The sequence below is a fragment of the Thalia democratica genome, chromosome 7 (genome assembly GCF_965202585.1).
Source record: "Thalia democratica chromosome 7, ktThaDemo2.hap1.1, whole genome shotgun sequence".
Taxonomy (NCBI): domain Eukaryota; kingdom Metazoa; phylum Chordata; class Thaliacea; order Salpida; family Salpidae; genus Thalia; species Thalia democratica.
The window spans coordinates 36223968-36245975 of NC_139171.1; the positions used below are offsets into that span (position 1 = coordinate 36223968).

Consider the following 22008-nt stretch of genomic DNA (forward strand, 5'->3'; position numbering starts at 1 on the left):
ACTGTTTTAAAAATGTTTGAAATAAGTATTTAGCGAAAGGGTTGATCATAATAATTCAATCATCCGACCACAAGCCTTCGGTAGACTGAGACCGGTTTCGTCCTTATAAGTAATAATCAGTCTAAGTATTAAGATGTTAAAATTTATCAAGAATAATAGTACTGCAACTGAAAAAATTAAGGTTTATTTTATTATTCTTCAATAAATATAAAAAATTTAGAAACGTATAAGTTTATAAAACATTACAAAAGCTTCTACTATAAATTAAAAATTATATTTACTTTGAATTTGTAAAAAGTAAAAAAAATAAAAATAAAAATCTAAAGAGTCTAAGTTACCTAAAAAGCATTGCATAGAATCTAAAACAGTCAGCTGCAATTATATACGTCTCGAATGTAAATGTACTATTTGAAAAAAAAAAAGATTTTTAAATGATTGTTTCAATGTACTCTACACACAAGCGCAATGGGGTCTTTTTTTAATTTCCCTTGAAAACTTAACCCAATCGCCCTGCATAAAGTTTCTTGCACCGGGATCGCCTCTACCTTTGTACCCCCACGTGTGAAGCCAGGATTCAAAGTAGGCTTTCACTATGCAGGAATCCGGGATTCCAGCCTTCTGCCTCACAACTCCAGTTATCCAGACATCGTCCATTCTGACCAAGCTCTCCTTGTTGGCTTGCTTCCACACTTTCGCGATGGTGTCCACCCGTGTCGTGTAAAATCCACCGAGACACGCTTTCGGCCACGTTGCATTCGGATATTCCTCGATTGGCACGTAGTACTTGCTGTCCTCATTTCTGTAGATATCTGTACCCGCCTAAAAAAAATACTTTGTAGCATGTTTGGATACAATAGCTCTTGATCAAAGTTAAACTTGGTTTTACCAATAACACCTTTTATATCTTCAAGTTAATTGCGTTAACTTAAAATAAAAATAAAAATAAACCTTTTATGGTATGTACTATGTAGTTTACTTTAGTTTTATGACTTGTTTAAGGTCAACCATCGCTAAAAATACGGAAACAAGTAAACATATTTAAACATAAACCAACCAAAGAGTATATGCAAAGAAAAGGGAAATGAGGTAAATTTTTTGTTGTGTTTATTGCTTTCATTATGTTGTCATCAAGAGCAGCCACATCAATCATAAAGTCATCATCAGCAGAAGAGTAGTAAAACGAAGAAGGTAAGTTTTCATAAGCCCATTGCATCCCCGATAATGTCTTGCGCGTAATGTTTCTGTTTAAAAATATTTTTTAATAACACTATCACAAAAACAAGTACTCAATAACATATATTTTTTATTTAACACCTCAAAAAAACTTTTTAAGCTTTCAAGAGCTTCAAAGTGTTTTATATGTTGTATATTTTAAATGTATGTTTTTCTGTTATTTTAATGTTTACAAAATTACTTATCTAATATTATTTGTTATCTAATATAAAATAAATTGATCCATAAAAAGTTTAGAAAATATATAAATAAATATTTTGAGCTCTCCAGAACTATTACTGTAACTTAGACTTAATCACGTTTGAACAAAGACTTATTTGTCATAAAATTTTCTGCAGTTTCACGCCTTATTTATAAATATAAATTTAAAAAGTACAAATTATCTTAATCATGTTTATTTAAGTTAATTAATATCAAATATTTAAGTAAATTCTCAACTAGAAGAAATCTTTTTATCCTTTTCAACTATGAATTTTAGAATAAAATCAAGCAAAGTATTGTAATAACTAAATATAATACAAACAAAACATACAAAAGTATGAATTGAAATTAACAATAAGTAAATTTAAACTAGTTTTAAACCTATAATCATCTGGACCGTCAAACATCAAAATGTCTTCAAAACGTTTTGACTCTTCTTCAATTAAATTGAAATCTTTTGTAGAAGTTGGTTTACCAATGACAAACACAAACAAAAGTCTTCCGTTTTCAGTGTATCTTACAGAAGCCCAAGTTCTTCTTATAAAGTTTCTTATTTTTCCATTTGTAGCTTTTGACTTGATAAAAGTAATCATTGTGTATCGATTTAGACCTATATGTTAAAGTTCAATTGTTTTATCTAACAGTTCAGAACGTCTTTTACAGTCGATGAAATATAAAATATTTCTTCAATTAACAATTGCATGTTTGAACTAACCTAATTTTTCGTTGCATTTTTTGTCGCAAGGCTTGTTGAAACTCACATTTGGAACCATTACATAGCTTACACTGTATTGATTTTCTTCGGAAGTTAGTATAGGAGATTTGTTTGTAGAATTCATTGTTTTGACTGTTTTTGCGCTTGCTTTGACTGTTGCTTTGGCTGTCGTTGCGCTGCTTTTAAAGGCCTGATTCAAAGTTTTATTTAAAACTTTGAGCAACTGATTTTCAGAGGTATACTTCGAAGTGTTTCTGAAAATACATAAATCAAAGTAAAGGTTTTTCACCTTGAGTAAATAAAATGTTTAAACAAGTGTACGAAATAGTTGTATTAAACTATATAAAAAACATTATTGATTGAGATATTACAGTTAGATTTGAATTTAATTAAGATAAAAATCTGTAGTATTCAAGTTAGTCTTTTGATAGCTATTTTTACTAACTTTTTTAACAACTAGAAATAATTAAGTGAACTATTCTTATATACTTTTTGCAAGTATACTTAAAAACAAAGTAGTTAAACATATTAAAAACAGGAACTTAAACAAAAGTAATTAAAATAAAAAGAATAACTGGATAAATTACAACTTAAAAAACTAAACATTTGTGTTTAAAATATACAAATACGATATTTGTGAAAAATATAAATGGAGAAAGGATACTTCAAATATGACTTTGAATGATTGCGAAAGTACATATGTTTATTATTAATTTCTTGGTTAAACGTAACTACTGAAATTTGTTTCTAAAACTAAATAAGTCTAATGTTTTTAATAAAACTATTGAAGAATAATTAAATATTTAGAGTGAAACAAAAGCTAAGAACAGAAAAGTTCTTAATTTATAACTATTTAATTCTAAAATAACGTTTTTTTTTCGAAATAGCCTTGTATATAGAAAGTTTTTTTAATCCCTAAAGAAATTGCTTAATAAAAATATTCAGAACAGTCTAAATTACAATTTCCAAAGTAAATAGTATCACAACGCATCATTACGATATACCTTTTTTTACATGTTTATTGATGCTTAGAAAAATATGATAAACTTTAAGACAGAAAAACAAATGACTAAATAAGAATTTCTGGAAAAATTCTGAACTTTTGAATATATAAATACTAAATGTACATAAATATTATTTCATACGTTTTCTGTTTTAGTTTTTCAATAAAAAGCAGTTTTTTTTATATTTTTGTTAAAATTCATATACTATTGTTTGCAACACGTTGTGATAACTGATATATGATTATAAACAAAACGTAAACTATAAATTTTTAATAACTTTAGTTTTAAATTTTCATTATTTCTAACAAACTTAGCTTTATGTCAAAATTAACAAACGCAGTTTTACTCTATTCCTATGTTAAAACGTTTGATAAAATTAATTACTCATGTATTTACTTGAATAATTAAATAAGCACTGATTGGTAACTGTATGTATAGTGAAGTATATAGTGCAGTTTTATTCATTAGTTCTACTTTTTCATGGAAAGTAAAAGACTTTATAACAGTTGATGTGACCGAACATTTAGTAAATAGTAAACAAAAAAAATTATTCACATAAGCTAATTAAAACTAAATTGTAAAAATAAAAAGGCTCCTTACTGAAAGTTTTTAACATTACAGTTTTACATTTTCTTTTCAAGGAGAAACGTTTTGAATCATATAAAAACTGTGTTTTTTGACTTTGATAAAAAAACGAAAAACAATGATGTTTAAGTAGTCAGGAAAATAAGATAAATTCATTTTTTTCTAAACCTTGGTAAATGTTTTAATCAAAGTTATTTAGTTTAACTAAATCGAAGAACACTTTTATAAACTTTAACAAACATTTGACTAGATTGAAGTTACAATGTACTACAACACTATAATAAAACTTGTAAACATGGTAGTAGAAAATAAAGTCCATAGTAAAGAGTAAAAATTAAAAAAAAATAGATGCTCTTTTCTATAAAACACGTAAGGTAACAATTATTTAACAAGTAGCCATTTGAATAAAATTTTAATCTTGCGACGCTACTTAGAAGATCAACTTAAATAAACAGGCCATTCAAAAAGTTAACCTTAACATAAACACTGTAAAATCAGTTTAAAAAGTTTAAAATTTATAAATACTTAAACTTTTAAATACTATTTTGATATAACACTTGAATTTTCTTGTAAAAGTAGTAAACTAACTTTTGGTGTGTTTTATTCAGCATTTTGTTGTAAAAAAGATGAATCTTCTCAGTTCTTGTCACATCAATTAGAGCACAAAACGAGGTGAAGGCAATAACTAGAAAAACTGAGACTATCAGAACATTTTTTTTAATTTTTCTCATTATTTTCTGCAATTAAAATTATTTTTAGTAATTGTTAAATAACCAAATTAGCATTAAACTAAAGTGCATAGAAGACTTTATAATCAACTATTTTACCACAACTATATTTTGAAATACTTGTTTAAGTACTGATTTTTATTAGAAAATTTGAATACAAATTACTCGTTTTGAAATTTCGGTCAATTAATATATTAGTATTGTTTAGCTAATCGCGAGAATAAAATTTTAAAGTTGATAAAATTATAGCACAAGTTTTAGTTAAGACTAGTTTAGTACAGGGTTTTCAAAAGTGGGTCATTTGATTCCCTTGGACAGCATAACAGGAATTTAGGGGACCATGAACAGCAAAGGGGCCAAAGGGAGCTCCATGAGCAGTAAAGAGGCCACAAGGGAACACGAGGTCGTAATTTAAAACTTATACTAAGTATTCTGGAGTTAATGATGAAGAGCAAAAAGTATAAATAAAGGTTTTAATCAATTTTAATGGTTGTTTAGGAGATTATACTAGACATTATGGAAAAAGTTTAGATAGTTTAGGGGCCACTAGCCGTAAACAGGGGAGCTACAAGGCCATAATTTGAAACTTACACTAGATATTCTGGAGCTGATGACGAAGAGCAACATAATAAAGGTCAAAAGCGTTTTTAATGGTGGTGTTTTAAGAAATATTGTTGGAGGGAGCCATAGTTTTTTATTTTTATTAAAGGAGGCCTTTTCAAAATAAAATTTGGAAACTTGGTTTAGTACATATAAGAATTTTAAGTAAACGTTTAAGACTGTAAAAATTTTACTTGAAATGAAATTTAAATGTAAAACATTACCAAAAACAAAAACAATAATAATACTGTAAACACGCTATTTATATAGTTTTATGTTATAGAAATCTCGTTGTTTACAAATTTTCGTCTCGACAAATTCTATAACTTTAATAGAAAATTTAAAAACAAAGCCCAAAATAATGGATATTCTAAATTTATACTGTAGAATTATAAATCAAAAAAAAAAGTTAGGAAAACTGTAAATACAGAAAATTACAAGCTATATTCATTCAATATAACAAGAAACTTTGAGGTAGATGATTAATAAATGTGTATCTTTATAAGCGTCATACTTGAAAAAAAAACAATTGTTATGTTAAGTTAATTCAAATTGGTTTGTTTTAACTACTTTAAAATGTATTTGATTTACTTTAGCTATAACTTTTAAACAAATTTTATAAATCTGTATTATATTTTATCGATTATTTGTTTTCCAGCTTTTTGTTTTATTACTGCTTGTTGTAAACAAGACCTTGTTAAAAAAATCAAATTCATTTGAGTTTCAGAATTCTGTATTTTTAGTATTTAATATATTTAAACAAAATAATTTAGTATCATATCAATGCTGTTTATGGCATTTTATTAAACGTATTTTACAAAAAAAATCAAGTATTCTTATAATATTATTTGCAAGTAAAGAATCAAATATTAATGTGTTATTATTTTTTTTAGTTTTCTCTCTCTGTCTATTTTCTTTTACCGTGTACTATATTTAGAAAATGTCTAAAGAACTTACTTCTGAAAAGTATACCGAACTGAGTATTTGGTATACACTACAAACTTATGTACTTTAAACAGAGTATTGTCTATTTTTTTACTCCCCAAAGTGGTCAATAAATCAATACAGGACATTCTCTGTTTAAATTTAGAGTTTGTAAACGTAAAAGTATTATTTTTTCAAATTATTAGAGATATAGTTTTGATCAATATCATACAACTTTTAAATTTCTTAATGTACGACTTAAATTATAGTTTATATGATTCTTTTGTGTTGTTATTTTTCTTATTTCACAGCTATGGTGTAAATTTAAAGATTTTAAAACTCCTTTTGTTTAACTTTATAGTTTTGAGGCTAGCTTTTAATTTTGTATACTTGCATTTTTTTCTTTTTAACATTTTTCTAACTGTTTATAAAGCACTTGTGTAAGCAAATAATAACAAGAGACAAAATACTTCACCACTTATTTATGTTTTCTAACACAACTAACATATTTCTTGATGTTTGCTTATCAGCTTATACATTTTTGTGTTAAAATAAAGTTGTAAATTCTGCATTTGTATCACGCCATTCTACAAAAGCCACTAAAAAAATAGCATATATATTTATACTTAAGTTGTTAGTAAAGATTAATATAAACCCTTTAAAGTTTTTCAAAGAAGAAAGCTGACTTTTTCTAATTTTAGTTTTGCAAAAAACGTTTGTCACTTGAAAAAAACAGTTACTACCAAACAATTAAAAATAAAATTTAAAACTAAATAAAAAATAAAATGAAAACTTGTTCTGAAAAACAAAATGAATAAAACTTAAAAAACAAAAGAGGTGTTGTAAATAATTGCTTTTTAATTCGTTTCAAAATTGTGTGCTAATGTTTTTAATTTCAAAATTTATATTCAATTGTTTCAAACAACATTAGTTAAAACCTAGGGTTGTAAAAATGCTGTTTTGGATAGTTTATACAGAAAACGTTCACTAAAAAGATAGCTTTAGTGATTAGTGAGTACTTAAGTGTTTATTAATTTTTTTTAATAGGATTTAAAAATATTTTAATTTTTTTAAGTTTCAATGTTGCTGTTCTAAGTGTACTTACTTCTTAAGCGTTTATGTTAATCACATAATCATTATTATTGTTGTGTTTAAAAATAATTAAATAATAAGCTTTTCATTTCCAATATTAATATTGCTAATATAAGTATGCTTAAGTTAATATTACATAAAATATTGTTTTTAATTAACACTAATTTCACTAGTTGTCAAACTTATACAACACCTTTATTATATACAAAATTAACAGTTTAATACTAAAAAAATTAAAATTTTAAAAGCCTAGTTGAAGTTTAAGTAGACTTTTTTTTAAATTTAGTTACTGTTAATGATGAATTTGTATATTCACCTGTTATTATGTAAGTCTGGTTCACTCTCTCTCTCGGTTCAGTTGTTTTGTTTCCTTTATGTTTAAACTTTTATACATCAAATTACTTCACAATTATTTTTTTTATTTGTAAGATTTGTTGATCACTAGTTTTTCAAAACGAGATTGTAGTAAGTTTATTAGTAAAACATTTTAAGCTTCCTAGCTGTATTGTAAGCAAGTCTAGTTAACAAATAAATAAACAAATAATTTTTTATTTTTTATATTAAATCTTTTAGATCAGTACCTAACTAATGCTTTTAATCTTTAATTTTTTTCGATTACTTCAAAAAAATATTTTTTTCCACCAATTTTTGACCTTTAATTCATAGCTGAGTAGCACAAATAATTGCCTTAAGAAGTTTCTCGTCTTTAATCGCAATCTTGTCAATTTTTGTAAAGCAATTATTTATTTTAATATTATGATAACTGGTTACGAAACTGTTAAAATATTTGCAAAATTCAAAACGTTTAAAGTTTTCAAAAACTTATTTAATAACTAATAAAATGGTATCTTTATTTCTGAAACTTGTAAATAGACATCCTAAATTTAAAGCAAAGCCTTTCGTTTTTACTTAAATAAATTCTGGTCGAATAACTTTTGACTTGTAAAGTATAAACTTTAAACCTAGTAAAAAGTTTATACCCGCAACTAAATTAACAGACGGGGAGATTAAAAAACAAATACTTTCTTAACTTACATTGAAACAAAAAACTATTTTTGAAGTAGTAATGCTAACAAAATTAACTATTGTATGTAAATTAGTTTCCTCAAATCAGCATAAGCTTATGAAAAACATCAAATAAAAAGATATTATGTTTTGTTTATTCGTATTTTAAAAAACTATTTATAAATTCAAAAGAAACAAAAAATGTAAAACTGTCAGTTAAACTAATAAATAAGATTTTGTTTTATTCAAAGTTTAACTGTTTATGTATTTTGTTCTTTTTTATTTCATTTCTATCATAATAAACTAAAAAGTACTAGAAGACATCTGTATACTACCACACTTTAGAAACTGTGTCCTTATGTGTTTAGAAAAAACTAAATATACAATTTAGACTACCAAAATCTAAATTTTCTCATAATTAACAAAACCAACTGAAATCTAAAAACGAGTTGTTTTGTAAATAAATAAAAACAAAACAAGAGAAGAGTTTCTAATCTCATGTGTATTAGTGCAGTTAAAATAAAGGAAACTAGTTTAGCTTGGGAAGTATTCGACTTAAAATTGTTTTTCTTAAGTTTACTTGACTACTTATTTATCCTAGATGAGTTACTAAAAATAAATTGTTTAATACAGATTTTTCTGTCGTTAAAAAATATAAATAAATGCTAAAGCATGTATTGATACATTAAAACAAAACCTTAAATAGCTAGACAATAACTTATATTTCTATTTACCGAGCTTTTTTTCTTTGTTCGGTAATGTTTGAATTAACGAATGTAGTTGTAATATAGTTTCGTTCTTTGAGCTGTCTTAAAATAAACAGAGTATTTTTTAAGCTGCTTATAATTTCTTATTTTAACCTGCTTATTTGTAGTTTAAAATTGATTTATTTAAAACAAACTGGTATATAATATAACACAAACTTGATACAACAACCTTAAATCGATTATAGCTGCAAGTAGTTAGTTTTTATTAATTTATTATGAACTAACTAAGTGTTTCATTTAAAATCAAAACCTACTTTAGTAATAAAAAAATACTTTTTCAAAAACTTAAATTATAATAAACAAACAAAGTTATTAAGTTAAAATTTTTTGTTTAATTGAATATAACCCTACAATTAATAACAATATTAAGTGTTTTATTACAAACATTTTTATCTGTGTAAAACTGTATTCAGAGTTGTAAACAATAGTTTATAAGTTAACATTAGCAGCATTAAACTAATATATGAAAAAGTTCATTAGCAAAAACAAAAGTTACTTACAGTATTCGAGCGAGACTATTTTTTTAACTATTTTTCTGACGAGCATAAGTAACTGATTAGTTTAATTTCTAATAATAAAACAAAATATCTTGAAGTAAAGTTATTGTTTCATAACTAATTAAAAAACTTGTTATAAGCTACACTTTTATTTATTACACACATCAATTTAAGTACTTTGGTAGTATATTTTTCATTGAATTTAAACAAATATAAAGCAAACAAAACAATTCATCAAAATTATAAAACTGTACAAAACACATTGACTCAAACCTATAATTGGAAATTTAATTAGTCACGCCTGACTGCATTTAACAGATTTTGTTATTTTACCCTGGAAAAACTAATCTTTCAAACTAAGTACTTTGCAGTAAGCCAAGACTTTATAAAAACACCTTATTAAATCAAATCGAAAGCAACAGGTTAATGAAAGCAATAAAGTCTGAAAAAATTACTTAAAACTAGTAAGCTAGTTTTTACTAATTTTTAGACTTTTTCAAACCACAATTACTTGCTAATTTGAACTTATTTTACTTGTCAATCTTAAATTTACTGAAAAGAACTCTTGAAATAAATCTATTTACTACTCACTAACTACTAAAAAATTATAAATCTTAGTAAATTGTATGTAGTTAAATTCTAAAGCGTATACTACTAAAAATAACACTTGATCTATTATAAAACTAGCATTTTATTTTTTTTTGAAAATCACAAAAAAAAACAACTGCAAAGAGTAATGAACGTTTTACGACTAGAAAAAATTTTAGCGAAGTAATGAGAAACTAGAGCAATGACGAAAACCTAACTCAGCAAGAAGCTTACGGTAAAAAAACAAATAACTTCCTCATTGGCTATTCCATGAAAAAGCTACAGCTAGTAGTTTTAAAGGCAACTAAGCAACTATAAAATAAAGTTATAAAAATCACACAAATAAGTACGCCTGCTTTTTTTAGCTAATAGTATACGTAATGATAAAAATAATAAAAAACTATCTTAAATAATTTTTAAACTAAAAAAAACAATTAAACCAGCTTTTTACTCTTTTTTGTTTTAAAATACTTTTTAACTTTGGAAGAAGTAACGCTTGTGTATAACTTTTGTTCTGTTTCTGTAAGCTAATGTAAGACCTTTACTTTGTTTATACAAATAACCTTAGATGCATTTCATGTCATAGTCATGTACTTCTCGTAAAATTTTTCATCAAGTTGTTTGATTTCTTTTTTTATATTTTTAAAATGATAAAAGCAGTGCTACTAAATATTAAAAGTCGCCAAAACGTTTTATTTATACTTTTGTCTTTATACTTTGAGTATACCTTTGTGTATACCTAATAAAATGTATATTTATTCCTACCACTAAGCGTTTACTTTTAACTAAAAATCAAATTTACTTGAACTTCAATAGAACAAGGTTATGATAAAGTTGACATTACTTTTACTTTATTTAGAAAATAATAAGTTTTTGCTATAACTTTAAAGATAAATTGATTAAGTTTAACGATGCGTTTTATCACTTATTATTTTCTGAATAGAATAAATGTATGTCAACTCTATCATAACCTTGTTCCATTGAAGTTAAAACTACATAGAAAGGTAAATATTTGATTTAGTAAGAAAGTTTTAATAATTTTCATAATAGTTTAAATTTTATGCTATAACTTTAAAGATTTTTTGATTTAGTTTAACGATGCGTTTTATTACTTTAAACTATAATGAAACTTTTTTATAACTTTTCTTACTAAACCAAATACTTACCTTTCTATGTAGTTTTAACTTTCGTTTACTAACAAAAAGAAATTTAACTTAAAAAATTATAAAAACTCTTTTTTCTTTTATTAGCTGGTTTCAGTCTTACTACTTACAAATATTTGTATTTTGTTGTTTATTTAATCTTTGTTTAGTAGCCTTCTTAAGTATACTAAGGAATTTGATCAAACATCCAAGCATATAACATGTATACTAGGGTGCATCTGTTGCCGCTAAAAATGTAAATTTTGTAGTAAGCTTAGTTTAATTATTTGTGCACGGAAAATAATATATAAGGACAGTTTAGAAAAAATTAGCATCCTAAATTTTACCACCGTCGCGCGTCTTATAATTTTATGAAAACAACCTCTTTGTAAATTCTATGGGACCTTAAAAATTCGACCTTCAAGTTTTTGGCTGAAATTTTTGTACATGTATCAATCTTAACAAAAACACATTTTACGATCTGAAGAAAATTTCATGGAGCCACTTCTTGATTTTCTCAAAAAAATATATATAAAAAGTACAGAAAATCAAAAAAAAAAGTCATGAAACTTCCTTCAAATCGTCTTAAAACGCGTAGAATGTGTTCTGTGATGATTGCTACATGTACAAAAATAATTTCAGCCAAAAACTTTAAAGTCGAATTTTTAAGGCTTCATACAATTTACATTGGGGTCGTTTTCAGAAAATAAACGGTGGTAAAAGCTAAAAAGATAAATTTTTTTTTAGGTTTTTATATGGTTTGCCACGCACAAAAAATTAAACTAAGCTAAATTCTAAGGTCGGGCAACAGATGCACCCTATTGTACACAAAACCTATTTGAAAAAGTAATTATAACATTAAGTTATATTTTGCTTACGAAGAAAAAACTATTCAATATATATATTTAAGTATTAGCTTTACTTCAAGATAAAATATCTAAGGTCTATTCTCGAAGTCTTTTAATTTTCTGTCAATATTACAGTTTACTTTAATTCAATTTTATTAATTTTTACTATACCTAAGAGCTTTGAATTGACCGACTGGTAAATTACATTAAGGGCGTTATCATACACAACTTTTTTTTTACTTAAATTAAGATAATAACTTTTGGAATGAAATTTCTTACCTTACCCTAAAAATTTTTCTAAAGCTTTATTTTTTTTAATTTGTATACTTTTAGTAAAAGTAGTAATGTTTGCCTTTTTTATTTTCAGCAACTAAAATTTTTATTTCCGTTAGCTGCTTAGTTTATTTATAAAAATTTACAAAATACAAACTACACTTTTATTAACTGTTTTTTATAAAGCTCTATGAAAATAAGTTTTAGCTTTCAGATCTAACATGTAGTTTTAAAATTTTACTTATTTCATTTAAAACATATAATGAACTAACAAGCACATCATGTATTTCAGTATTTTTTATAAATAAATCTTAAAAGTTTAGTTACTTACTACTTTAGCTATTTTGAAAAAAATTATAAAGCTAATAAAGTTTGTTTAATATTTGTTATACTAAAAGCCAAATTGTTAAAACAATAAATAAAAAAATTAAACTGTTTAGTTTAAAATATATACAAACAAAATAAAATAAACTATCAATAACAGTAAAAGAGTGTTTCTACAAAACAGTTTTTCTGTAAACTAAAAACAATCGATATTCTGAGTAAAGCGCGAAAACTAAATATTTTCTTTTTCATTACGATTATTGAAAAAAAATCTAAAGCAAAAATAAAAAACAAGGAAGTTTTAAACGTGAATGAAATTCTACCCGAAAGTAGTTTGTTGTGAAAAAACTGAGTACAAAAGGAAGTGACTTGTGATTTATACTTCATACAAAGGTTAAGCTGAACTGTTTCAAGCGTGCTAGGTCGTGTAACACATTTAAACGTGAGTTTTCGAGTCGAAAAGCAAGTATAAAAAGAGCAAGCTCGTGTTGTTACTTTAAATCTCGAATATAGTTGAGTCAATTAATTAACCAACGTAAAAATCACTTTAATCACCGTTAATTCGTGTTTTTATTTTTTGATGATTCGACTTTGTAAGAAATTGTTTTAAACAAAACTAAATAGTTTTGATATCTAAAACCTCTTTGAAAATACAAACTACGGTTGATTACTATTAAAAACATACCAAGCCTTTCAGCTATGAGTAAATCATGCCAGTAGCTGAGAATAGATACTTGTGGAAGTGTAGAAGTAAAGAACCTGTATCATCTTAAAGAACTGTTTATTGCGTGCCGGAAATTGAGTTCAGTTTGGGTGTTCATTGATAATATCGCTCTACAAAAACAAAGAACAATTACCTTCGACGATACTTTTAAAAAACAAAGAGAAATTGAATTAAAAATAAATAATTTTTTATTGCAGTTTGAAAAGCAGAATGGTGCTAGCGTAGTTTAGGAGAAGCGAAAACATTGAATGAAAAAATGCATAATGGTCTGAGGTGATTCTGTATAAAAACTTCGTAGTTTCGTTTCATATCAAATGAGATGTAACATACTAACTAAAACAAGTACAGATTAAATGAAAAGTGTGTGTCAAAGACTACACAAATAAATAGTTCTAGACTAAAGCTACAAGTGATAAAATATAAGCAGCTCAACAATAAGCTGCGACAAACGCACCGCAATTCACACACTTTCGAGCAGTTGTCGATTTTACATAAGAAGCAGAGAATATTTCTCCGGTATTACGTACAGACTTGTTTGTTATTTTAACAATAAATTATTTCCTTGTACGAACTTTGAAGGTATGTCTTTTGCGGAGACAATACACATTTTCCCTACTGTCTTGATTAAAATGCTCTATTTTAGAACAAATTTCCGCTTTCAGGATAGTTTTCACTTTTCTTTGAAATTTATAAAAGTTAGATGTTTGTTTGCGTTTGAAAGTGACTTTACTGCTTAATTTTTTCTAAACACTTAAGTATCTTAAACTGAATATCTTGTAAAAAGATGTCAGCATGGTTTTAAAACAGCTAGAAGTAACAAAAAACAAAATTAATGTTTCTATGTCACCTTTATTTACTACCAACAAATTAATTTGAAATTTTGAACAAAAAAAGTCTTTATAAAAATTCTCATAAGCCTCTAGATTATTGTGAAGCAGGGTTTTTAGAATAAAGATTGTGAATGATGAATAAACGTCTTTTTTATACCATGCATGAGCAATTTTTAGCGACAATCTCATTGTTAAAATGGTAATTTTTCTCTTAAATTACTATTTTGTAGTTGATGTTACACAAAAATCATTGTTAAAATAGTAATTTTTCTCTTAAATTACTTGTTTGTTGTTGATGTTACACAAAAATTAATAAAGTCAGACGACGTATAACAGCATTATTTGTAAAAAAATTTTATTTACACTGGTATATCGTTCATGTTATCAAATAAGACTCGAGCGGTCTTTGTTCACTTAAATATTTACGAGAACCAAGGAGCGAATACAGACCTCATTTAAAACACGGTCGATATTTTATTAAGCTCAGTACAAGATTTAAATAACTAAAAAATGCAATTCTTATATGCACGCTATGTTCTGTAACTAACGCATCCCTGTTCTTTCAAACTAAAGCAACCTTGCGGAGCTAAACAGAACTCTTTACACTAAAAGCAAATGTTTTTGGATAACAAGTGAGTCTATACACGCATTAAGTCTGTGTGAACAATTAAAGGTGTTGAATTAAAGTTTTTTTATAGGTGTTGAATTGAAGTAATCTGTAATTTTGCTAGGTTGAAATAAATAGTTTAAAAATAAGGAAACGTATAAAAGTGTAAAATCATTTATAGCTTGATTTTTATAACTAGAAACAAAATTACTCTATCAACATCAAAATACTTTGGTGTTTTCTCCAATGCTATTTCGATTGCATTTTTTAAAAGTTGAACAGTCTTCATAAATTACAAAAGCTAAAAAAAGTAAAATTTGCATAAAAACTTTGAAACCTACTTCTAAAAGTTTCTAAATTTTTATAAATTTTAAACTACTAAGCTTTAAAACACGTTTTTTTCGCTGAAAATGCGACCTCAAGTCAACACAAAATCGTCAGATCACCACCACAAACTTATATTACGGCGCGCGAAGACTAGGCTTCGGCTCTGTTAGACTTTCGCCAGACTTCGTTAAAAAGCAATAGATATAAATGGGTTCTTTTTTATATATACATATCTAAATAATCAAGCAGTAATAATAAAACTTACGAATAATTTTTAAGGTATTAATTTTCAATAGAAATTAGCAATTTATTAAAGAAAATAAAAGTTATAAGTATAAAATTGATACCATATACCACTGGTTCTAAACAATTTCAAAAGCTCGAACAGAAGATTACTAAAAATAGTTTTGTTTACACTCTGTAATTATGTTTACAATTATTTTTTAATTAAATTGATTTTTAAAATACATATACTAACGCTATGCTTTTATTGTGTTTACCACTACAGAAAGCATAAGAACTAGTTAAAAGCATCTAAAAATGAAAAACAAATAACATCAAGTATTTATCTATTTTTAAAAAGCTTTCACTGCTCTTTAAAACTCTGAGCGCAACAAATAATTTTTAAGGAAACTAGTACGCATAGATATGCACACTTTGAAAAACACTAGTCAACTTGGTATAAATGTTTTTTTCAAATAAATTTATTTACATATTACAATGCTCTTATAATCATTTTAATCATTTAGACTGAGAAAAGCAAAAATAAACGTTTACAAAGAACAATGAGTTGAGTATCTGAATTCTATTATCTTTTTTAGTAGTATTTAAAACATCAAACAGTGTTTTTGAATTGATATATTGTTAAGTATTTGCGTTTTAAACTATATTTAGATATCAGCTCGTAATTGATAACAACTTTTTTTTATTAAACAGATAAATACTTGAAATTACTTTAATTATAAATATAAGATAGAAATTTTATTTTTTCATGTCTAAAACGTTGTTATTATAAATAAAGTTTTTCAAAAACATAGAGCTGTCAATTAAGCAATTCAAATTGTTTCTTTAGATTCGATTCAAAATATTCATTTTTTCTACATTTATATTAAAGTTTTCAAGAATATAATTGTAATTTTTTTTTGAATTATTAAAAAACTATTTAAAATAGTTAAGAAAAAATTGTCTTATGAACTTTTAAAATCAGCTATGAAGAATAATTTTTATTTAAAAATATTTGAAGTTTAAAAAACCTACCATTGAAAAAGGGCAAGAAGTTAGCTAGTTTAAAATAAACGATAGTTTTTCACATACAATATATTTAAACTACCATACGGCGACACTTATTCGTTTTTTTAGTGGAAATAGCTTGTATGTTTGACAATAAAAAGTTTTAACAGTTTATAAACTCTTTTTTTTAACAGTATGCTATGTAGATTAATGTCGAAAGGAACTTTTTACACATTTATATATTGAAAAGCACAAAGCACTGATAGTTTAAGTTAAAATTTCAAGTAATGATTTAAATTATAGGTTCAAAAACTTAATTTTTTATCAGCCTATAAAAATTTTAAACCAACGAGTTTGCTGTTGTTATTATTAATTCTACACTTCACATTTTTATAGAAAATAGTTTGCTTGTTACGTTAGCAAAGTTATACTTCCAGACCTAAGCAATATATGATAGCGTTTGCATTGATAAAAAAATCCAAACAGCATTTCCAAAAAAAATTGTTTTAGAGACCAACTTTATGTGAAAAAAATTCTATTTGAAAAATTAATGTGCTAAACATTCATCTTAACACATTTTTGTATAAGTTAAATATTAGTTCTGTTTTACGTAGGAAAATTTATAATCGAAATTAGTTTAGAAAACTAACAAGTTTTACAATATATTCAGGTCACGTTTTTTTATTTCAAAATAATAAAATTATTGTTCGTAGTGTTGTTGAAATAGTTTTTTGTGTTGAAAAACTTGCTAAAGCTAAATATTTCGATGTTTAAATAAGAAAATGTTTTTGGTACTTTGATTACTGTTTGAAATCTGTGTCAATGAAAACCGCAAAAATTAGTCTAGTTACCAAGCGTTTATAAATTTAAAAAACTTTAGAAAATAATTCACATGAAATTTATCAAATAACCCTACGGCACAATTTGGAAAGTAATGTTTTTTCAGAAACACTCGAAGTAAAAATGTGTTTCTTTAAAACGAGTTATCGCAAGTGTTTCTTAACTAGTAGAATTTATTTTAATTGCGCTCGTTATAGCACCACTTCTTTAAAATATAATTATTTAGCAATTATGTGTTTAGTAGAGATGCATTATGCACAATAGTTTGAAATAACTAAATGTTTCAGTTTGCAGATTGTTGATCTTCAGATAAGTAAGACAAAGGACACTAATTTAGAAAAATTTAATAATAATATCATACATACTTTCAGTTTTGTCATTAGCTGTCAATAAACAATACAGAAAGAAAAATAAATAATTTAATAAAATAGTTATTTGATGTACACTTTGAAACAACTTTTTTCTTTTAAATACTTACTGCTTTAAAGTAAAAAGTAAATTAATATTTAATATTCATGCTACTGTTTAGCAGTTGAATTAAACATAGAATGAATATTATTTTTTTAAGCATTACTTAGTCTTATTAAAAATCAAGTTTATTTTATTTTGAGTCAAGCTGATCTTAAAGCTAAATAAAGATAAGTATTTTTTTCTGTATCGTAATTAAAGCTTAGACTGTCATTTTTTTAAATTACATAAGTTATAAGAACTGTAATTGTTAAAAATCTGAAAAGTTTACTCAAAAATATTTTCAAAAAAAACTATATGGAAAAAAATGCTTAATTTCAGTTTAAGAAACTAAAACAAACTTATTTCGTCTTACAATTTTTAATATAAAAAAATAATCTCATAGTTAACTTTTTTTTTTATTTAACTTAACTTTAAGTTAAGCTTATTTTTAACCTATATATTGTTTATTGAATGAAAAAAATAAAAGCACTTAAAATATTTGGTCTTAGAACCTGGTGCACGAAAAAACCTTTTGGGTATCGATTTGCTCACCACGGATACCTTTAAACGTCTTGTCAAGGACATGTAAATAAAATCTATAAAGATTAAATAAGGTTGCAATAAAGTTATTTCAATCTGTAACCACTATCTAAGATTAAAAGTTCAGAGGCTAAACGATAAAGTTTTATAAAGTTTTTATTAAAAATAAAAAAAAACGATAATCTTTATTTTTAAGCTTTTACAAAACCTTTTTTAAGCATTTAAATACTTAAGCATAAAATTTTCACAATTTTTGAACAATTAATTTATGAATGTCCCAAACTTTTAAATTGTATATGAATCAAAAAGCGCTTTTTTTAAAGTTAAAAATACAAACCTATCCAACAAAAATGTTAATTTTTAAAATTAAAATAAAAACTATATATAGACAATTTAGAAAAAAAAAGTATTTGTGTTTTAAAAAGATTTTTTTGTTAATTTAAACTTTGATTTCAACTGCTTGGTATACAAAGTTTAAAAAAAAAGATCTCAAAAAAGTCTCGACAAAACTAGATAAAATACTTTTAAACTTATATTTATTTAGAAATATTAAAATGTTATGTTTAGTTTTGTACCAGGTATCAATAATAACAACAATACAAACTAATAAGTAAGCACATAAACTATGTGGTAGCTAACGTATTGTATTTGAAGCATTAAAAACATAAAAAAGTAAAGACTAATATTTCATTGAAATTACTTAAAAATAAGAATTAAAATTATGCTTATTTTTTTTAATAAATTTTTTTTAAACGTTTTCACTTTTTTTATCTTTGCTCAATGAAAACTGCTAAAACATTTTTTTAAAACAAAAGTTTAAATTAAACTAAATGATTCTATGCAATTATGCAGATGAATTAGCTAAAAACTTCTTTACTATGAAGTTGTTATTTTTGGTTTTCGTCTACTTAGTTGGATCAGAAACAAAGCTTGTTGAAAAAATCTCTGACAACCAGCTAACTAGTAGTGACGTCATACACACAATAAAAACAGGCAACCACACCCAAAATCTGAGAATGCCGAGAATCTTAAACACTTGGTATCGTGACGTAAAAAACAACTCATACGTCATCACCGATCGTCCAATGAGCGCTGCGAACACGGAGCTTGTCAAACCAGGTCGTCTTATTGTCACTGGCTGTCCGAAGGGCCACAACCCGCGAGGACTGAACTGCAAGCTGGACGCGGAATTTACAGCCTACCTGAGAGAGTCGTCTGCCAAGTGGTGGTGCCACTGGGACGACGATAATTACGTCATAATCAAAAATTTGCTTGAACTTTTGCGGCATTACGACCCCGAAAAAGACTGGTATATCGGAAAAGTTTGTTTGACTTTTTGATTTGATTTTAAGGTAAACTCAAAAAAAAACATACCTATAAACGTGACACTAAAACTAAGTATTCAATAAATAATATTTATATAAAATTGCAAACTAATTTTGATCGCTAGATTATAAAAACAGGTAACAAACTATAAATTTTGCAGCCGAGCAAGCAAAAACCAACTCGTTTTGTGAGAGGGAATGAAGTGCGAAAGGCGCGGTTTCTACACGGAGGGTGCGGGTTTTGCGTCAGCCGCTCCTTGGCGCTGAAAATGCGCCGGTTCGTCGGAAACAATCGACTTGTAAGATTGAGCGCGGAGATGCGATGGAAGTATAACGACGACGTCATGATCGGTTACGTCACGAGCGAGCTTGGTGTTTCCCCGACCGTCACACAGCTCATGCACTCGCACTACAGGCTGCACGCTCCTGTTATGACGTCACTGTCGCCTGATCAGCTCGTTGAGCAGGTGAGCTTGAGTTACGCGGATGAGGTCACCATGAAATTTCCGGTATTGTTGTCATCAAAAGAAGCAAAAGACCCTTCGAGGTTTTACTCTTTACATTCAGTGTTGAAGTCTGGAAACAAAATCTACTAGAACAATACTGGAAACTGTATATTTTTATATATTTAATGCTAAATCAGTTTTAGTTATATTTAGATTTTGAATTAATTTAGCGAAATTAAGGTACGGGCAACCAAACTTGTAACTTAATTGAAGCTGAACAAATAAACTTTGTACGTATCGAAAGTATTGTTATTATATTCGAAAATAAAAGTGTTTAAATCAATTTTTTTTAAATTTAAATTATTTTTTCATCTTAAGAATTAGGCAACAGTAGAAAGATAGTTTTTTTATTTATAAGTAAATTTATTTAAAGTTATACACAGTAGTGTGCACAATCTCTAAAACAACGCCAATTATCTAAAAAAATCGTTTTATTTTATGTTTAGAAATATTTTAATATAAAAAATATATTTTTCTTCTGTTTCACTTTTTTTTTTTGGGTGTTTTGATTGTTATGAGCTACCTAGAAATTTTAACGTCATTTTTTACAATTCGATACTAAAAACCTTAGACTTAATAAAAATTCTAGAAATAGTTTTGGCACCGCTTTTATACAAAATATTTATTATACACACATAAATGCTAACATTTACAATGTTTTTTTAAATACGCAAATAGTTTTACTTTCTTATTACCTAAACAATTATTTGATAAGCATTATAAAACATAGCTAAAGATACAAAAAAAAAGAGATTTAACAGTCATTATTGATCTTTAAGCATTAAAAGTTTTAAAACTCTCACTCTATACTTTTTAAGCATTAAAATTAAAACTAAACAAATTCAGTCACGAATTAAGCATTAATTATCAATTTATTTATATGCTTATTTTTTTAAAGCCTTTGTTACTAGGGTTAAAAGATTTTATAAAAAAATTCCGAGTTTTTAAAGTTTACAAGTTAAACACCTTATTATTTTTGGGTGCACGGCTTTTTAAACTCTGAAAATCAAATTCCGACAATTCGAATTCTAATAACTCGTAGTAATTGTTAGTTATCTCTTTTTATAACTTTTTCTTTGAACTTTTCCTATTATTGTAATCTTATTAATTATACCTACATAAGCATTTATTTTTCAAATATGAATTATATTTTGAAATTTAGCCGTTTTTAAAGTTTTTCTAACAACTTAAATAGTCAAATTTTTAATTGTCGTTTTTTGAACGGTGACTTAACATCATTCTACCTTGTCATAAATATTTAACATCTTTCAGCAATATGATACAAAAAAAATTAAACTAATTTATAAGTAGAAAATGTTTTAGTTTCAACATTTAAAGCAACGAGTACCTTAATGTGTATTTCATTTAAATAACTAGTTTAAGAAGACTTATACTTGAGAGAGAAAGTATGAATTGTTTCAAAATATAAAGATTCTTTAATAGTAGTAAGAAAAGTTAAACTGAAGTAACACTTTGAAATTGCATTACTTTATTATTTACAGACTTTAGTTCTATTTTTACAAATAATGTTTATTTAAACGGTATGCTACTGAGATCTTAAAAAATACTTTAAAAAATTTTGTATAAAGTATTTCAAATAAAATATTGATATCTTAAGCACCTATAAAAATGTTTGTTTAATTAACACTTATAGTTTGAAACAAACTGATTAAAAAAAATAAACAGTAAAGCCTAATTATAGCTATTTTGAAATAAAAAATGTGTATAGACACTTGTTTCTTTAACTGTCAAGAAATTTTAGTTTTAATACAAAAACAGTTTATGTTTTCCATTCAGACATTCAGATTTAACTTCATCATTATACTTTTTTAAAATTTAGTCAAAAGTCTTGTAAACTTAAGAAGCAAACACTATGGTATATACATTTACACAAAAAAATTAACATCTGTTTCAAGGTTAATTTACTTGTTTCTTATTAAACTTGTTATTAGTTTTATTTATACATCTTTACAGTATTTAAAGTCTCCATAAATGGAGATAACAAACTTTTACTATAAAAATAGTTTTAACAGTAAACTTTTAAAATAAAACACAATCAAAAAAGCTTTTAAATAGTAGTTATTTTTATTAATTAACGTAACA

General features: G+C 25.6%; 2 protein-coding genes across 2 annotated transcripts; one reads left to right on the top strand and one right to left on the bottom strand.

Moving 5' to 3' along the window:
- Positions 1–419: 419 nt before the first annotated feature.
- On the bottom strand, positions 420–2273 carry LOC145841334 (beta-1,4-mannosylglycolipid beta-1,3-N-acetylglucosaminyltransferase brn-like). Its single transcript, XM_082948695.1, has 4 exons — positions 2150–2273; positions 1816–2044; positions 1055–1241; positions 420–819 (listed from the first exon to the last, which is right to left on the bottom strand). Exons 1-4 carry the CDS (start codon positions 2271–2273, stop codon positions 451–453), a joined length of 909 nt encoding a protein of 302 aa, XP_082804821.1. The 3' UTR covers positions 420–450.
- A 16679-nt stretch (positions 2274–18952) lies between these two features.
- Positions 18953–19995, top strand: LOC145841335 (fringe glycosyltransferase-like). Its single transcript, XM_082948696.1, has 2 exons — positions 18953–19396; positions 19561–19995. Exons 1-2 carry the CDS (start codon positions 18953–18955, stop codon positions 19993–19995), a joined length of 879 nt encoding a protein of 292 aa, XP_082804822.1.
- Positions 19996–22008: the final 2013 nt, after the last annotated feature.

Bases quoted from the DNA above. Each gene is read 5' to 3' on its own strand.
- LOC145841334 (XM_082948695.1), bottom strand. From the start codon at position 2,273: ATGAATTCTACAAACAAATCTCCTATACTAACTTCCGAAGAAAATCAA. The intron at 1,242-1,815 runs GTTTAAAACTAG...ATTTTTAAACAG, and splicing joins GACGGTCCAGATGATTATAG to AAACATTACGCGCAAGACAT. The intron at 820-1,054 runs GTTGGTTTATGT...TATTTTTTTTAG, and splicing joins TTCTTTGCATATACTCTTTG to GCGGGTACAGATATCTACAG.
- LOC145841335 (XM_082948696.1), top strand. From the start codon at position 18,953: ATGAAGTTGTTATTTTTGGTTTTCGTCTACTTAGTTGGATCAGAAACA. The intron at 19,397-19,560 runs GTTTGTTTGACT...TAAATTTTGCAG, and splicing joins AAGACTGGTATATCGGAAAA to CCGAGCAAGCAAAAACCAAC.